This window comes from Pleurodeles waltl, chromosome 5 (genome assembly GCF_031143425.1).
Source record: "Pleurodeles waltl isolate 20211129_DDA chromosome 5, aPleWal1.hap1.20221129, whole genome shotgun sequence".
Taxonomy (NCBI): Eukaryota; Metazoa; Chordata; class Amphibia; order Caudata; family Salamandridae; genus Pleurodeles; species Pleurodeles waltl.
The window spans coordinates 1,716,629,897-1,716,648,740 of NC_090444.1; the positions used below are offsets into that span (position 1 = coordinate 1,716,629,897).

The window sequence follows — 18,844 nt, forward strand, 5'->3', positions numbered from 1 at the left end:
ACCTACTGCTGTTTTTTTAATTTAGTTGCTGACATTGTCTATTTTATCTTCAAAATAACCTGGCAGACCTTTGTATTGATCTTAAGAATCCAAATAATTCCTTTCAGTGCATTGCCTTTGGACCATTCATTGGGAAGATTTCTTAAGTTTAATTGGATGCTTCATTGATATCTTTGATAAAGTAGGCATTTTTGGCTCTCTTAATTGCTTCGTGGAAGCTTCTTCTCCTTGTCCAAATTGGCTACTGAAGCTCCCAATTGTAGTTGTGTTGTCTCATTTACAGCTGAGCAACTTGTTGGTTGCTTTCATGCCTTGCTTTGATTTTAATAGATTTATTTGAAGCAATAGGTAGAGGACAGCTGAGATGCTATGATATAAATTATTAAAGCATGATTATGGAGTCTATGAGCAGATTTGCCCAGTCTTCAAGTACTATGATTCATCTTTAACATTATCTGAGGTTATTATTTTCTTGTGTACTTTATAGAAATAGTGGTCTTGGCATTCATTTTGGGGATAATCGGTGTGTGTATTAGGTTTGGCAAATTAAAATGAAATGAAGGATTGATTGAATGCAAATCAATGAATGATTCAACACAATATGTGGTTGTAGCTTTAATTTTGTGTTTGTGGGTCAGACGTGAGTATGAGGTTGACTGGGTTGTCTTTCATTCTTTCCTCCAGGAGCCAGAACTTATTCACCCACTTCTCATTGGTGTGCTTCATTTGTGCCACATTGGAGTGATGTACTTTTCCTTTTACAACTTGCATGACTAGATTTAGATCACTGTGCCCAGGTAGAAAACTGCACAAGCTTCTATGGGAGTGAGCCTAATAAACCTTCCTGCTTTATATTGCAGGTGTAGATGAATGTTAACAATTATTTTATGCTCTGTAAGTAATATTATAGCCACATACCTCCATTCTTTATTCATTAGAAAATTAATGAACTCCAGAAAACTTTGGAAAGAGATATCATAACCACATTATCTTAGTTGGTGACATTGTTCTAGGAAGAAATCAATACACTTTCTCATGCACCCTCCTGAAGCTCATCTTTGGAGGTGAGCATTTTTTCCCTACTTCCGTCCTCAGGGTTACTGGTATGCTCTCTGCTAGAAATTCGGCTACTGGTTGGCAGGGGTGTGAGCCCTGGTCAAGCAGAAACCACAATCCTAGTCAGGGTAAGGAACAAGCAAACCCCAAACTAACCTGTGCTTAGCCCATATTTACCTTTGGTCCCACCCAGGTAGCTTGTCATAGAGCATTCAGGCTTAACATAGAGGCAATGTGTAAAGTATTTGTGCAACACTTTAAACAGTAAAACAATGAAAACACCACACACAAAAATCCATGCCAAGTTAGGTAAATAGAGCAGAATTTAATAAGTAAAACAAGACCGAAATGACAACACTCCAATCAGTAGAACCAGAGTTATGATTTTTTAAAGAATAAACTGCAATATAGTGTCTAAAAGCAAGAAGCGCGAACCGCGGCTATCTGGTCACACTGGACTGCTTCAAATCCAAAGGTTCAAGCAGACCGCAATGGAGCATGGGTCGAATACAGTACAAGATTAGTCTACCTGAAGGTTTACCTTCTCAAGTTTTGTGCCTAGAGTCCAGTTTGCTTAGAAGAAGCTGGTGGTGGTTGGAGTGGCGCAATGAGCGGGCCGAATATTGCAGATGGGTGGGCTAGAGCCTCGTGGTGGTGGTCCACAAAAGGGGCCAATGTTTGCTGTGCCAAGAGACAAACTTGTTGCGGCTGATGCTGACTTTCCATGCAAGAGTCGCAGTTCTGCTACAAACTGGCCCAGTCATGGTTGTGAAGAAACCAAAAGCTTGAATTTAAGAAATCTAAAACCCCATGAAGGACCCAGGGCCTGAAAGCCTCCTCTTGGAGGTCAGGAACCCTTTAAAGAGGTGTCCAGGAGCTGTCAGGAACCTGTTATGTTCCTGAGGATCAGATCAGGAGGCCAGCAGACTAGCCCTTTGAGTCACTCTAAGGTCCTGAGTTCAAGATGGAGTTGCAGGCCCAGTTCTTCTTTCCCAGACTGGAGAGCAGAAGGCAGCTGGTCAACACAGCAAGGCAGCAGTTCCTTTAGAATAGCAGACCTGCAGAGTGACAGCCTCTTCAACAAGTAGTACAGCAGTCCTTCTTCATGGCAGGGAGTCCACAGGTCCAGAAATGTACTTAAGAGGTGGTGTCTGAGGTCCTTTTTTGATAAACAGTTATGCTTTTGAAGTGGGGAGAAGCTTCTAGAGGCATGGTGGGAATGTCCTTAAAGTGCTCGGATGCACTGACTCCTCTGCCCTGGCTCCAAGCTTGCTGGAGTCATAATGCAGGGCTGTTAGGCCATATTGTGCGTGGAGAGGATGCAGCCTACTCAGTTGTAAGTGAGGCTTGGTGCAGCTGTTCCGTCCCATCCTACCTGCGATTGTCTATCACGTCACACCTAAGTTCCCATTGTGTGTGGCTAGGAGGAATACACAAATACCAGCAAAACCAGGTCACTTGGCCAGAGACAGGCTGCAGGCACCAAATGGCTATGGAAATAAAAAGCCAACTTTCTAAAAGTGGCATTTTCAGAATAGCAATTTGCAAAATCCAACTTCACCATAAGTTAGGATTTTAAATTGTGCTTACAGAGACACCAAGCTTAAAGGAATTCTCTCTTTCCATTTGCAAATTACACTTATAAAATGTAATTAGGAAAATCCAATGTTGTTGTATGGGGGAGACAGGTCCTGCAGTAGTGCAAAAAATGGAAGCGTTCCTATCTAAAAGGAGATGTAAAATGCACATGTCCTACTTTTTGCATACATTGCACCCTTCCCTCTGGACTGTCCAGGGCCTACCCTAGGGAGACACATGTACTATGAAGGAAGGTTTATGCCTGGCAAAAGGTTTAATTTGCCAGGTAGAAATGGCAGATTAAAATTAAAACTGCACACTCAGGCTCTGCAATGGCAGGCCCAAGACAGGAATAAAGGGCTGCTGAAGTGGGTGTCAAAATCAGTGATGCAGGCCCCCAAGTAGCATATAATCTGCAAGCACTGTAGAGCACTTGGCTAGGAATGTATAAGTAAATTAAATAGCCGAATTAGAGTTAAGCCAATATTGCCATTTTTAGAGGAGAGAGCACAAGCAGTTTAGCACTAGCTAGCAGTGGTAAAGTGCAAAGAGTCCTAAAACCCAAAAAACAAAATCATCAATAAGGGGAGGAGAAAGGCAAAATGTTTGGGGTGACCTTGCAGAAAGAGCCATTTCAAACACTCTCTTTAGGACACTGGATTTTCAACCTGTTGGGAAGAGAGGCAATAGTCTTGTAGGGAACTCTGGGTGAGTTCCCAAAAGGCCAAAACAATCTGATTGCTATAATAAAAACGGTTGTGCATCAAGAATGTGTAGCTTACCATTAGTAGCTTGGCATAAGCAGCAAGACCTTTCTGTGGAGCAATTAACACATGTTTCAAATTCATTGTTATGTTATATATATTTGTATAGTGTGCAACTCACCAGGGGCAGATATTCTGGCACTGATATACAAGGGCAGAGTATTACAGGCTTAAGGAGCGAGGTACAAGAAGACACTACTACCCAACCTGGTGCAGTATGTTTGGGGGGTGTGAGTAGGAGTGTGGCTGAATAAAGGTGTCTGGTAGGCTTGTGGGAGTTTATGCAGTTGCTGTGGTATGTGGGGCCAATGCTGGGTAAGGCGTGGTATGTGTTCATGAGGCGTTTGAAGAGTGCTTGCTTGTGAATTGGTGGCCAGTGGCGGGCTTTGAAGCATAGGATGATGGCGTTGGGTCTTTTTCAAGTCTTTTCTCAAGGACTGTCGTTGGAACCATGTTCAGTGGGACCGCAGAGACTGATGCCTTCCTGCTGACTCTTGATTGGACTATAGATTAAATTACAACCAGGGTTTACCCAGGACCAAGAGGTTAACTTAAGCTAACATATGCACAGGACTACAAACTGTAGACTTTTCCCTAAAAAGCCTTGAGAAAGCCCCTGAGATACAGGCATTGTAAGGGTTGAAACACGTGTTGGCTGCAAAGCAGGATCGTATTCAACAAATCAAGTATGAAGAAGATGCAGGACAGTCTGCAAATACTATGTTCACAATAAAAAAGGATAATGTACAAGCAACCGAGTGGAATTGGATTTCTTTTTATTTGGCTGATCAATATAACAACATTTGAGTACAAAATATGACCAACAGGAAAGCAGCACACTCAGCACAATAGTAGTTCGCCCATGAGGAGCAGTTAGCCCAACCTCTAGGGAGTGTCAAAGTTTTCCAACTTATAACCCAGCACTTATTAAAAATGCTTTGTGGGTAAAGAGTAGGTCTGGGCGAAAATTGGAAGAATTACTAATATATTCCGCCTCTCCGCTCCACCGGCGGAATTAATTAATCAGTACTGAACAAGAGAGAATACAGGAGGGTGGTTTGTGGTTCACTTGTTTCGATGATTTAAAAAAAAAAACAATTTGGATGCTGAGGCGGCTTGTCGACTGTGACTCTGGGCGCAGTGCGCTGGCTGCGGCCAGCTGCAACAGAGAAAGTGTGTTTGCCCTTGACACTTTCGGTAGACAAGCTCTCCATAAGTACGCTAAAAAGTCCGTGTCACATAGCCAATCACAAATGTGGAATGCAGGCCGACATCACGAGCCCTGCCTCTGAAACCTTCAGCTTTTTCCATGCACCTCCTGGTCCCATACGCCTGGTGTTCGGCTGGGAAGCCCTGCCGGAGAGTAGACCCTCAGGCTCCAGTTCACTGCCCCAAAAACCGGTACAGAGGCTGCCCATCCACCCAGCCACCGTCACCCGGGGTAAAATACCCTTGACCTTCACTGTAATTTTGGTTTAGTAAACACAGTGCCGTTCTCAGAATTTACAGCACTTGGTAGACTCCCACCATTTACATTCTGCAAAGTAAAACAGTTCATGAACAATCTGCGCTTTTTTTCTTCTGAACAAACTATCCGTTTCATTTTTAAAGATGTACCATGTCTATGAAGCGAACAATGCACATTTATGCAAAGGGCTGCATGACTGAGGAGTTTCATTGACTGCCACCCTCGGACCTTTCATTTTCTTGATAGCTCCCTTTCAGACATCCCTTGTAGCGCTTCCCTCACACGCAGGGCTGACTCTGCTTTTTGGAATAAAATCGAGACTGATATACGTTTATGTAATTGCAAAATGTTGATTAACAGACTCCATGCGCCCACTGGGAAAGACGGGGGCAGTGAGATATGTGTGTGTGCTAACAGTATTACAGTGATGGAAACAAACACATGACCTTTCTACACATAAACCCTCGCATCACGCTCCCATCCTGCTAATTGCATCTGACAGTACATTAAGGGCCACATGTACAAAGCATTTTTGCAAATCGGCCCGTTTATGACTAGGAAAATGCTTTTTGGGATGTACAAAGCCCAAACTGCGATTAGGTAACTTGTTACTGCATCTCAATTTGGGTTTTGCGATCCGGTATTAGGAAGGGGCGTGTTCAGGGCGTCCCTTCCTAATACAGAATCTAAATGGTACGTATGATTGTTTTGTGACCATGAATGCGGTTGCAAAACAATCGCAGTTATCACCAATTTCAAATTGGTGCTAACCCATTCGCAAATGGGAAGGGGTCTATAGGGGACCCCTTCCCCTTTGTGAATGCATGCGAAAACGTTTTTTAAGAGCAGGCAGTGGTCCTGCCCACTCTTAAAAAAAAATTTAACTGAAATGTTTCATTTTATTCTTTTTAAATGCAGCCTGTTTTCCTTTAAGGAAAACGGGCTGCGTTTAAAAAAAAATAGATTGCTTTATTTAAAAGCAATCACAGACATAGTGGTCTGCTTACAGCAACGGCCACCGTCCCTGTGATTTCTGCGATTCCCAGTGGGTCACAAGTTGCGACCTACCTCATTAATATTAATGAGTTAGGTCTGCTTGCGACCCAACGGGAATCGCAAAAGAAACTCAATGTAGTTTCTTACATTTGGAATTGCGGTTTCCTAATTGCGATTTGCATGGAATTGCAATTAGGAAATTGCAATTCCAATGTTCATACATGATGGTCCTTAGTGTGATAGTATTTCCCACATTTTGGAGACTTCCTCCTTCATGTTGGCCCTCACTTTGACAGTCTGTAGATGTTGCTTTTGCCAGACAGGTTGTCTCCAGTATCCATATCATGGGTACACAAGTGTGTAACCCCAGGAGTGAGGGAGAACAGTGAGGGAAGCTGTCTTAATACCTGGTGACATTCTCTCTCCCCTGTTCTGGGATCAGGGTAGGAGAGAGGTTGACATCTTCCACTGACCCATCTTTCTCTTTGTAGGATAGAAGGTCAGTGAGAGTTTCACTCTCCTCTTCCGTCCCATCATCTGTCTACACCAGCTTAGTGACCTCAGACCTCTCATAGTGGGGTTTGAGGCAATTCACGTTGAGTACCCTTAAGAGGTTTCTGGGGGCCTTGAGGCTCAACAACTAGGTGTCCTCCCCCTTTCTCTCCTCCACAACATAGAGGCCGGTTCAAGAGGTGTGAGCTCTACTGGCTTCTTTAGCCACTTTTTCTGGTCAAATTGAAATACCACCAGAGTAGCCTTCTGGTCATACCAGGGTTCCATTACCTCCTTTCTGGCTTTTAAATTCTTAGAAGGCCTCTTCTGCAGTTTCTGCATCTGATTCCAGAAAGTCAGTGTAACTAACCACATCCTGGAGTAGATCTTGGGAGCTTGCCCCCACGCCTCCTTAACCAAACTGTGAGATCCCCTAGCAGGATAACTATAGAGGACTTCACATGGACTGAAATCAACTCCTTTCTATGGTACTCCCCAGTAGGCAAAGATTAGGAAAGGTAAGAGAAAGTCCCACTTCCACGTCATGGACTCAGGCAGCCCATAATCATGCCTTTTAGGGTCTTGTTGAATCTCTTAAGAAACCCATTTGTTTAGGGGTTGTAGGGTGCGGAGAACTTGAAGGTTACCCCATACTCTTACCTCCTGGAATTCATGTTTGCAGACAGAAAGCTGGTGCCCCTGTCAGGCACCACTTCTCTGGGGAACTCCACTCGGGTCAAAATCTCCATCAGGGCCCTAGCAACTGTAGGTGCAGTCACCATTTTCAGATAGATGCCCCTGGGCACCCTGTTGCATGATGCACCAAAACCAGGATAAACTTGTTGCCTGAGGCAGATTGTGGGGTCCAAGGGTTCATTCCTAGCCATCGAAGGAGGTGCCAATAATGGCTAAGGACGTCAAGGGAGTCTTAAGCTTTTTCCCTGTTTCCCACTGCCCCAGCAGGTGGCACATGTCCTGCAGAATGTATCTAAGGATGTTTTTATCTGGGGCCAATAGAAGTGGGACACAAGCCTGACAAAGGTCTTGTCCTGCCCCTGATGTCCTGCCAGGGCAATATCATAAGCCAGTCCTAGAAAGAAGTGCCTATAGCACTGAGGGACCACCGAAAACCATGTTGCCCCATGCTTGGTGCCTTAGACTCACTATGCAGGAGGTCATTCTCCAAATAAATTAAGTGATCTCCAAAGGTGTCATCAACTGCCTGGACTACAGTTTGCCACCACATGCCCTCTAGGGTTAGACACTCTGTCTGTGCCTTACATAACTCCTTCCTGGTGGGCTCAATCTCAATTTGCCATCTAGCAAGCTCTGACATGACTACTAGGGAATCAGTAACCCCTCTGGTGGACTCTGGGGCAGCAGCCTCCAGCACCTCATCATCCTGTTCTATGGGTGTTTTATGGGGTGGCCTTCCATGCCCTCTGCCGTCCTCATTCTTAAGAGCTGTGTGGACCATTTTTCCAGGCTCCATTGACTCCCTCCTGAGCAGCCATTGATTGTATGGTCATGCAGGCTCACTCAGGTAAACCCAACACCTCCATGTGTGACCTGAACTCCACTTACTTCCAGGCAGTGTGATCTAAGTTATTGCCTAACAGACATGGCAGTGCTCACAGCTGTCTTAAGACAATCTCAGACCCCCCCCCCCCTATTCAAAGGGAACCAGAAACACTGGATAGTGGCTCTCCCTGTTGTCTGCTGCTCGAACCTTGTGGAATGTATTGGGTATCATCTGCTCTGAGGACACCAGATGGCATCTGACAGAAGTCATGCTGGCTCCTGTGTATCTCAGAGCCTCTACTATCTGCCTGTGCATGGTGACCTTCTGCCAATACATAAGAATATTTGAAGGCATGTGAACTTTGGGCACGATCTCTCTCTGTCACCCAGGGACATCAGAATAAGCTCAGCTGTCTTCCCCACACTAACTGAGACCATCAAGTGCTACAGTGGCCAACAGCTGGGTCTGCCCACCAGTGGGGGGCTGCACACTCTGAGGGCACTTAGGCTCACCCTTGGAGTGCCCAAACCTGGATCACTCATATCACTTGGGTACAAACTTCCCATTATCCTTGTCCCCAAGTCCAGGTTTCTTGCAGTCAGACCCCTTATCTTCAGGAACACTTTGGGCTTTCTTGAGAGAACCCCTTCAAATGTTGTATTCGCCATGACCCCTTTTATTCTGATGGTAGCCCTGACCACCCTTTTAGGACTCTCCCCAGTTTCCTTTGTGGATGCTCTCCAAGGTCAGTGTGCCATGAACTGACTCAGCTTGAGAAAACATGTGGAGAGTATGTGCACCCTCAAGATCAAGTTGTAAGACCTAAAATAATTATAACGTTTTCTGCCCCTCACCCAGCCATTCAGTGCCTTGCTGGAATAGTCTAAGAAATCTACCCAAGACTAGTCTGAGAGCTTGTGGCTGTGCCTGAACCTTTTCAGGATTCAATCCAATTTTATAGACAAGTATGACCTTCTTAGGAATGTGCATTATCTGGTCACCCACCTCAAGTGTAAGAACAGTGTCCTTCCCCACTGTGGGCAGTTCTCCTCTGGGACCCTGCACATCCTCAGGGCTATCTCATAGGCAGAGAACCACTTGTCTATATCAACTCCTTCCACATATCTGGGTACAAGGTTGTGTGCTGTCTAAGGGTCATTGAAGGTATGCTTGCATCATTGCTGCTGGATTTGAGGTTTGCCTGGCTTTGATCTCCAGCTCTTTCACACTTTTCTCATGCTCCAGCAGTAGTTTCTTTTCAACCAAGATCCTCTCAGCCTGTCTCACCTCTCCCTGCCATTTCTTCTTGGCCAGCTGCAGTTTAAGCTTCTTCTCTGCCTTTCTGTTCTCCTGCTTTTCTGGGAACAGTACCCAGGTAGACACACTGCTTCATGCCCTCATGTATGACTTCTCTCCTGGGGATGAGTTGTTCTCCTCCTGCAGTGTAGGACCCAGAGCTGGGCCATCCTCCTCCTCATCCATGTCCTCTTCCTCAGGGTTGTCATGATCTTGCTCCTCAGGCGTGGACTTAATCCTCTTGACCCCCTCATAGCTTCAGAGGGATAGCTAGAGGTCCAACTTTGTGACCTTCTTTCCTGCCTTCAGTCACCTCCCCTTTGCAGCTCAGCTCTATCTAGTCCAGTAATCAAAGTTAAGTAGCTCCATCTCCATGGTAGAAGAAAGGGGGTAGGGTATTTAACTGTAGAAAAAGTAATAAAAACAGACAATCACAACTAAGGAGAAATTCAAAAAAGTCAATTCTGGTGTCAAAATAATATTATGGGATTTCTGTGTTACACAAATCACTGTACAGCACTGCAGAAACACAAATACTGGATCCCACCACTGAAAACCATAATGAGAAATTGGGTTGTTGGTAGACTGGGGTAAAACCCTGCTTAAGCAATAACCACAGTCCCTGTCAGGATGATCCACTAAAGTCATTAAATTAACCTGTGCTTCACCCTGTGGAAGCATGGCACAAAAGCAGTTAGGCCTAACTTACAGAGAATGTGTAAAAGAAACATCCCACACCAATTTGAAAACAAATAGAGTAAATTTGAATAAATTATTTGACACCATACTGACAAAAATGCAATGGGTAGAACAGGAGTAATGCATTTTTTAATTTTAAAGTAAACACTATGCCAACTGGCAATGCACATTGGGTGGATCGACAATCAAGTTGGTATCAGTCTCCTCTCAGTTCTCAAAGCCTTTTGTGACTAAAAAGTTTTGAAGTCCCAAGTTTTGGATTTTGGCTGTCTGGGCACCTTTAGCACCATTTCCAGGGGTCCAAAAATGGATGGGCACCACTTGGAGGGTCACTCAGGTTGGGTCCAGATGCAGGTTCAATATGGTTGGAACATTTTCTATCCCTGAGGTGCTGATCAGGATGCCAGCCAACTAGCCCTTCAAGTCACTCTGCTAGTCCTGGGTTCAAGAAAACGTGCAAGGTGCAAGCAGCAGGGCAGACCTCTAGGGGCTCAGGGCAGGCTTCAGGCTGTAGAGCAGTTTTCCTTAGTGTAGTAACACAGCCTTTTTAATTATACAGCAGGCCACAGAAGCTGACAGTCCTCTGGGAGTCCTTCTGCAGGTCCAAAAAGTGAACTTAAGAGTGTCTCTGAGGGTACTATTTTGAAGTAGGATATGTTTCTAGACGTTCACTTTTGAGAAGTGCTTGGAATTTTCTGACTCCCTGCCCTGGCTCCAAGCTGGCTGCAGGCACAATGGGCTGGGCTGAAGTTCTTTGTATGTGAGCAGGGCATTGCTTATTGATGTGTAAGTGGGCTGGGCATACTACTGTCCCTGCATCTGGCCACTGATGGCCCATTCTGGAACATCTAGACTCTCTTTTTTGTGGCTGTCTGAGAGGAATGTACAAAGCCAAACTGCCAACTACACCCAATAATATGACCCAGGAACAGGCTCCAGGAACCATATAGGACAGGAAAATAACTTTCTAAAAGTGTCATTTCAAAAATTGTGACTCAAAATGCGACTTAACAATTAAAGATTTTAAATGACAATTTCTCAGACACTAAACATGACTTTCATACCTGCCCCCAATCAAACATTACCACTTAATAACTGTAATAAAGTAACCCAATGTTATCCCATGGGAGAGGTAGGCCTCACAGTAGTGAAAAACAAATTTGAGGGTTGTTCACTACCAGGACATGTAAAATTTAAAAGTACATGTCCAACCATTAACTACAATTCACCCTGCCCTATGGGCTGCTAGGGCCTACCTGAGGGGTGACAATGTAATAAAAGGGGAGTTTAAGGCATGGCAAGGAGGGTATTTTGCCAAGTCAAATTGCCAGTTTAAAACTGTCAAAAGGCTGTTTGTTTTGAGAGCCTATTTAGGTGGGTAGCACAGTAAGTGCCACTGGCCCACTTGTCACATTTAATTTACCAGCTCTGGGTATATGGTATAAATTAAATTTATCAATCAGGTGTAAGGCAAGTTAACCATGTTTTAGGCAGTGAGCCCAAGTACTTTAGTTCTACAGTGGCAAAGTGCAATGAGTCCTATGGTCAACAAAAGCCAACAACAATGATTTCAGTAAAAATGGGAGAGGTGAAAGCAAAGTGTTTGGGGGAAGGTCTAACAGGTCATCTTTGGCTCTTCCCAGAGGAGGTGTTCTGCTATGGACTGTTTGGTGTGCTATTCTCCCCTCTGCAGAGTGATTGCACTGCCATGGAGGAGGGACCATTTTACACTGTACACTCTACACTGTATCAACATACATTAAATTACTTCTCTGATAGATGCACTGTGTAAACAAAGCAATATTTTTTGTTTCTCACTGCAACAGGCTTTTTTTAACATTTCAGTGAGAGCCGGTGTTATTACTATGAATATCACACATTACTTGTTTTATCTCATGCTCTATCTCATAGATGCACTGTATGAAGAAATCAATTGTTTTTTTCATTACTACATGCTTTTTTCAGGTTTCTAGTGCAGAACTCAAACTACAAGCCTGACTTCTTGGCTTTATTAACACCTGCTTTGTGAACAATTTTGCTGTGCCAGCCCTTCTAAATTGTTTTTATTTCCTCTCCTGGATACCGCATCTAATGTACAATGTCAAATGATAACAAGGTTGACAGCTCGACGTGTGAGTACTATGCTGACTGATCAAGGCCAAAGATCGCACTGTTGTAGGTTCAGCATTTCATAGGTGAGATGCTGCTGATGCAATATAAATACTCCCTAAAAAGATATCTTGTGCTGCTAGGAATTACATCAGCATTAAATAAAAATATGTGTTTAATCGTAAGTGTGCCAACAGAGTGTCTATTTGCTATTATGCAATTCATTGATTGTATTTCATTCATTTTTTGAGTTTTCAAGTTATCCAAGCCAAGCATGAATGTGTTGCTTTTTGTTTATTTCTAGTACCTAATAGCATTTTAGAAATGATCAGAATCGGTTGACATTTTTTTTTGTGTGTGTTGTAATTTTTCCTTTTTTTGCAGGGTCATCCCCAGACTTTTTGCCTCCTTCTGCCTATTTTTTCTGACCTGTTTCTGTTGGCTTTTGAACTCTGGGCACTTTACCACTGCTAACCAGTGCTAAAGTGCATATGCTTTCTGTGTAAATTGTATGGTTAATTGGGTTATCCATGATTGGCATATTTTATTTACTGGTAAGTCCCTAGTACAGTGCACTAGAGGTGCCCAGGGCCTGTAAATCAAATGCTACTAGTGGGCCTGCAGCACTGGTTGTGCCACCCACATAAGTAGCTCTGTAATCATGTCTCAGACCTGCCACTGCATTGTCTGTGTGTGCAGGATTAACTGTAAATTCGACTTGGCAAGTGTACCCACTTGCCAGGCCTAAACCTTCCCTATTCTTACATGTAAGGCACCCCTAAGGTAGGCCCTGGGTAGCCCTAAGGGCAGGGTGCAGTGTATGGTTAAGGTAGGACATTTAGTAATGGGTTTTATATGTCCTGACAGTGAAATATTGCTAAATTCGTTTTTCACTGTTGCAAGGCCTGTCGCTCTCATAGGTTAACATGGGAGCAACCTTTAAATATGATTAAAGTGTAGATTCCCTTTGGGAGCGGATGGATGTGTGGAGTTTGGGGTCTTTGAGCTCACAATTTAAAAATACATCTTTTAGTAAAGTTGATTTTAAGATTGTGTGTTTGAAAATGCCACTTTTAGAAAGTGAGCATTTTCTTGCTTATACCATTTCTGTGACTCTGCCTGTTTGTGGATTGCCTGTCTGGGTCAGTTTACCAGTTGGGCTGGTTGCACCTCTCGCTAGACAGTTACACAAAGGGAGCTGGGGTGTAGTCTGCATTTCCTGATGAGCTATCTGTGCTAGGAAGGAGGGGAGGACTGGTCAGGACTGGTCACTCACACCTGAAAGGGCTGTGCCTGCCCTCACACAATACAGTCTCCAACACCCTGGTGTGTGTCTGGGGACTGGCCTGTGCAAGGCAGGATTTTACAAACAAGAGAATTGACTTTGAAGTAGGCCTACTTCAAAGGGCAAAATGGGTATAAGAAGGGCTCCCAAAACCACAGGCTTTTGAACACTTCTGGAAACCAGGAGGAACCTCTGCCTGGAGAAGAGCTGAAGAGCTGAGGAAGGAGAGCTGCCCTGCCTGTGACTGTGCTTTGTGGAGCTCTCCTGCATTTGCTGCTTCTGCCTTTGCTAGACGACAAAGACTGGACGTTGTGTTGCCTTCCTTCTTGTGAAGATCTCCAAGGGCATGATTTAGAGCTTGCATCCTGTTGTTCGAAGTCTCAGCAAAGACTTCTCTCTACCAGGAGAGACTCCTACTCTGCCAAGTGGTGCCCATCCAGTTCCTGGGACCCTGAAAGGAGAAGCTGCCAGCCCAAGAGTGAGAAATCCATGCACCAACCACCATGCGGGGAAAAGATCGATGCAACTCCGATCTGCGGCTGAAAAATCGACGCTCACCTGCAACGCGACTGGAAGATCGATGCCCAGAGCTGGGGAAATGACGCACAGCATCGCTGACAGAGGCTGGTGAGATCGCAACCCGTGCTGCATGGTTTTCAGATCATTGCGCGGCTGGATTTCTGATGCAAACACCGCCGGGTGTGTAAAAACGACGCAAGGCCTGCCCGGACCCGAGAGTGCTGACCGGATCGACGCATCGCTCTCCTGCAGAGAGAAGAAACAACGCACGCCGACCCAACTAAAGGAGAAACAACGCAAGGTCTCGCTTGTGAGTGATATCAACACATCGTAAGCCCTTTTTGACACACACTCGCCCGTGCAGGGTTATTTTTGACGCACCCAAGGTACATTTTCACGCTAACAGCGTTAGTGTGTGTTTAAAATAACTGAAGATTCTTTTTGCATTTTTTGTGATAACTTGACTTGTGTATTGTGGATTTTTTGTTGTTTTGGTCTTGTTTTGTTTGGATAAATATTCTCTATTTTTCTAAACCGGTGTTGTGTCATTTTGTAGTGTTTTCATTAAGTTACTGTGTGTGTTGGTACAAATACTTTACACCTAGCACTCTGAAGTTAAGCCTACTGCTCGTGCCAAGCTACCAATGGGGGTAAGCAGGGGTTAGCTGAGGGTGATTCTTTTTTACCCTGACTAGAGTGAGGATCTTTGCTTGGACAGGGGGTAACCTGACTGCCAACCAAAGACCCCATTTCTTACACTGTGCAACTAAGAAGTACAGGTGGTCGTAATTTGCTGTAGCATAATTACATGAAATTACACCAAAATATGTGAGATAATTCGGAATTATGCAAGGAGCGTAACCTGGGATTTAGCACTATTTTCTTTGCGCAAAATGCTCTCATGCATTCAAAATGAACATCAGAATGCATTTTCCACTACAAAAAATTTACTAAATGCAGAAGAACACGGTCAATAGCAGCCACTTTCGTTACTTTGTTCCTGTGCTCTTAAGATTGGATTTTTCTGACAAATTACTCATAATTCTGTCAGTGGGCAAACCTGTGTATTTTAGGGTACTTTCACATCAAAAGAGTAACTCAAAATGTCTTCAGTTACTCCACCCCTAATAAACCCTTTGCTCAGGCTCACTAAAAAGCAGATCTAGGTGATAAGATGGTAAGGCAAATGTTTCTCCTGACCTACGGATCAAGAATTTGAATCCCAGCAAAGGTAACTTAGAAACCCTAGGCACTAGCGATGAAGTGCTGAGTAGAGTTCCTAGACTGTACAGTGTGCACTCATTGCTCAGCATAATGTAAATGTGGGCCTGGAAAAGCTTGGCAGCACAGGAGACTAATTTCTCCCTCTTCTACTGCATTGCTTTGGAAGGTGAGATAGACCAAGTGAGGAGAGTGAGGGGAGGGCAAAGTAGATTGGAGTGGAAGCGAGCTGATGAGTGAGAGACACCTAATGAGAAGACAGAAGCGATACTGGGGTTGGAAGATGTTTAGACTAGATGGCACATAAAAGCTGAAAATTAGGCGCTTCTGCAGGCCCTGGCAGATTCAGTGATGCGTTAACATATAACTTACTCAACATGCCATTAATTATTATATATATATATCATCAGATGGATGTGGTGAGTTGAAATGACACAAGCCTGGTCATTCAGCCCTTGATTAATATGATACAATACAATATGTAAGCAGTCAACAAAGTTGCCCAGAAAAGAGAAGCATAGAATTGAAATGTAAAGTACCTGTGCCACTGACACACTCACCAGCATCACTCTGACTTTCTGGGAATGCTGGAAGTCACATACCAGTCAGAAAGCTCCTTACACTCTCGACTTTCTATAGGCATGGTGTCATGCGAATGCTATCACTCCTAGCAGACAATTGAATCTTCAAGCCGGCCTCTACAGCAATCTATCACCAGCATTTGCTGAAATGTAAGCCTGTTACTAGAAAAAAAAAATAGTTTTTGAGTAATTAAAGTTTTGTGCATCCTTAATCTAGTATAACAAAGAGAACTAATAAATGGAGTGACATTGTAAGTGTCTTAGTTGAAATGGACATCACATTGGATCAGGAACGATAGGTAGTCAGAATTAAAGTAGTTAGAGGTAAATACGCTGGTATCAATTTAAATCAAATGATTAAAATCAATTTTCAATCAATCGAATTAAATGTATAAGATAAAAAAATTGTAATTGCAAGAGGTTGCTAACACATGCAGATCTACGTCATGAGCCAACTAATGGTCCCGGAAAGGTCACTAACCTTTGTAAAACGATTGAAAGAAACAGAAAAGGGTAATCTGGTGCACCCATGAATGGACACCTCTTGATTATTGTAAGCAGACAACTCCCTGAAGAAAAACCGTATGAAACCCACAAGTAGTAAGGGGGGGGTGCTACCCACCAGCATGTATTTTCGACAGGTGGCCACACCCTGTTGGTCCACCTGCCTATATTAGAATTGGTTGGAATATGTTTTTAAATACTTTGATATGGTCAGTATCTTTGAAGTGTATAAAGACATCCTATTTTATAGGGTGATTATTATCCACTGAATGTAAAAAAGAACTATTTTCAGGCACTTTAGAAAAAATTAAAGCGATTAAAATCAGTGCGTGATGAGACAAAATTATTGACATTATTAGAGGTGATGCAGGGGTATGTCTTGTACAGTGCGTATTGGCACAATGAATCAGAGTTTGTGTTAGCGCAATATCAGCATTGATGCAGAGAAGTTATGTAATCTTTACTAGCTGCCATATAATCACATTAATGAAGAAGGGGACCATTTTTTATTTGTGCACACATTCTTCACAGCTCCATTGAAAACAGTTTAACATCAGAGCAAGCTGTAACAAAGATATAGCCAGTGCTGACTGTGAGCGAGACCTAGAACGACTCCTTAATAGTATGTCATTATGTCCCAGGATATGGAAGGAATACTTACAATAATAATATTATCAACAGTAGTAGTGTTATGATAACAATAATAATAATAGCATATTTCAAACTAATCACATATCACATTTCTAATTTAGGTTTTGCTAGATGGTCCTAATTTCCAGCAACAAATACCTGATTATCTCACTAATTTGAGTTCTACAGTGGTCGGAATAAAAGAAAATGTGTCCTCTTCACATGCTGACATTGTGGCCATCCTTGCTATTTTACAAAGAGTCTCTGACAAAGTACAAAATGTTACGGAGAAGTCAATGGAGGTGAGTCATGAAAGGAATTCTTCCTGGTGACAAATGATGTGCTCTAAATCCAGTCCACCTGATATGGCTGTATTTGGATCTATGTTATATTTTATTATGTTATGTTTTCTTGTTTTATTTTATGTTCTGTTACTGATCATTTGTATAATACAGCAATTTTTTCTTGGTATAGACTTGGGTCCAAGGTTGGCAGTAGGTATCCCTTTTCGTATTATCAACTGATGGGTGGCTTGGAGGATGTAAGCTGTCTTTCTGCAAGTGTCCCACCAGTATTATATCCTTCAAATCTAAGCTTGTCTAAACTTGTCCTACAGTAATTAGGTCAGACTCATTTATATTTGTTTTCAAATCTGATTTTGTTGGGAGCTTCAGACAACTCCCTTAAAGGAAACATGTGATGTTTAAAAAACCTTTAGCATTTTTTCTCCGGAATAGTTGTAGTGAACGCCCTGAAGCAAAATGATCATACAGTCTCTTTCACTTGGAAGGTCGGCGTCTGTTCTCATCAGGGGATATGCAGGGCACTGTCTGGAATTGTGAGGGGTGTTTTTTTTTGGCAGAAGGGAAACCATGAAAATGGTCCCAAGACATCAGAGTAAAAGTGATTGTAGAATTTAAATGTCACTTTACACGGGAATCACTGACATAATATAAAAACCAACAATATTGTAAACAAATGTATTGTGTCAATAATATTAATTAGGAAAATATCATTTTCCTATACCCATAATGGTAAGTACAAAAATATTGAAGTTTTACACTAATGTTGTTAAAAACACAAAAATATTGTTTTTCATGTATAGTTTAAAATAGTAAGGGCCACATGTATGAAGGTCCAGTTTTGCGACTCATAAACTGCGAGTCTTAGTGACTCGCAATTTGCGAGTCGCAAAACCGGATGTACAACAGTGTCAATGACACTGTCTGCGATTCGCAATGGGGTCGTAAATGACCTACCTCATGAATATTCCGCAGACCACCACGTCTGTGACTGCTTTTAAATAAAGCAGTATTTTTTTTTAAATGCAGCCCGTTTTTCTTAAGGGAAAACGGAATGCGTTTTGAAAAAAAAATAAAAGGTTTTCTTTACATTTTTTTAGAGCCAGCAGTGTTCTGTGGGACCACTGCCTGCTCTGAAAAAATGTTTTTGCATGCATTCACAAAGGGGAAGGGGTCCCATTGGTGCTAACCCCATTCGCAACAATTGTTTTTCCCTTGACACGCCCCTTCCTAATACCGAATCGCAAAACCCAAACTGCGACTCGGTAACAAGTTACCAAACCACAGTTTGGGCTTTGTACATCCCAAAAAGCATTTTTCTAGTCCCAAATGGGCCAACTCTGCGAATCGGCCCCTTTGCGACTAGAAAAATGCTTAAATATTTTAATATATAACATTAATTCAATGTAAATTAAATAAACTTAACTAATATTAAATACTATATGAAAATATATACTTATGTAAACTATGGGGCATATTTACAAGCCCCTAGCGCCTCCTTGCACCACATTAGCATAATTTTTTTTTACTCTAATGTGGCATTAGGAAGACAAATATGCTGTGCCGTATTTACAAAGTGGTGCAATGCATGTATTGCGCCAGCGCCACTTTGCCCCCCTCAGTGCGCCACATTATGTCAGCTCCAGGCATAATGTATGCAGGGGGGCGTTCCGGCTCAGAGCTGGCAATTAAAATGACGCACCCATATTAACCTTTGGGCCTCCTTTCACTTTGCTCCACTAGAGTCAACACTTTTGACGCTAGTGGAGCAAAACGCCACTACAGCCTCAACATTTCTGATGCTATTGGCCTAACTACTGCC

At 43.1% G+C, this 18,844-nt stretch overlaps 1 protein-coding gene across 5 annotated transcripts in view; it reads left to right on the forward strand.

Moving 5' to 3' along the window:
* The window catches only part of LOC138296696 (adhesion G protein-coupled receptor F5-like), a 1,100,568-nt gene that overhangs the window by 886,708 nt on the left and 195,016 nt on the right, over window positions 1-18,844 (forward strand). For all 5 annotated transcript variants that reach the window (XM_069236068.1, XM_069236070.1, XM_069236069.1 and 2 more), the window contains one exon: window positions 16,843-17,022. In XM_069236068.1, coding sequence (XP_069092169.1) covers window positions 16,843-17,022 — 180 coding nt within the window. The remainder of the gene's footprint in view (window positions 1-16,842; window positions 17,023-18,844) is intronic.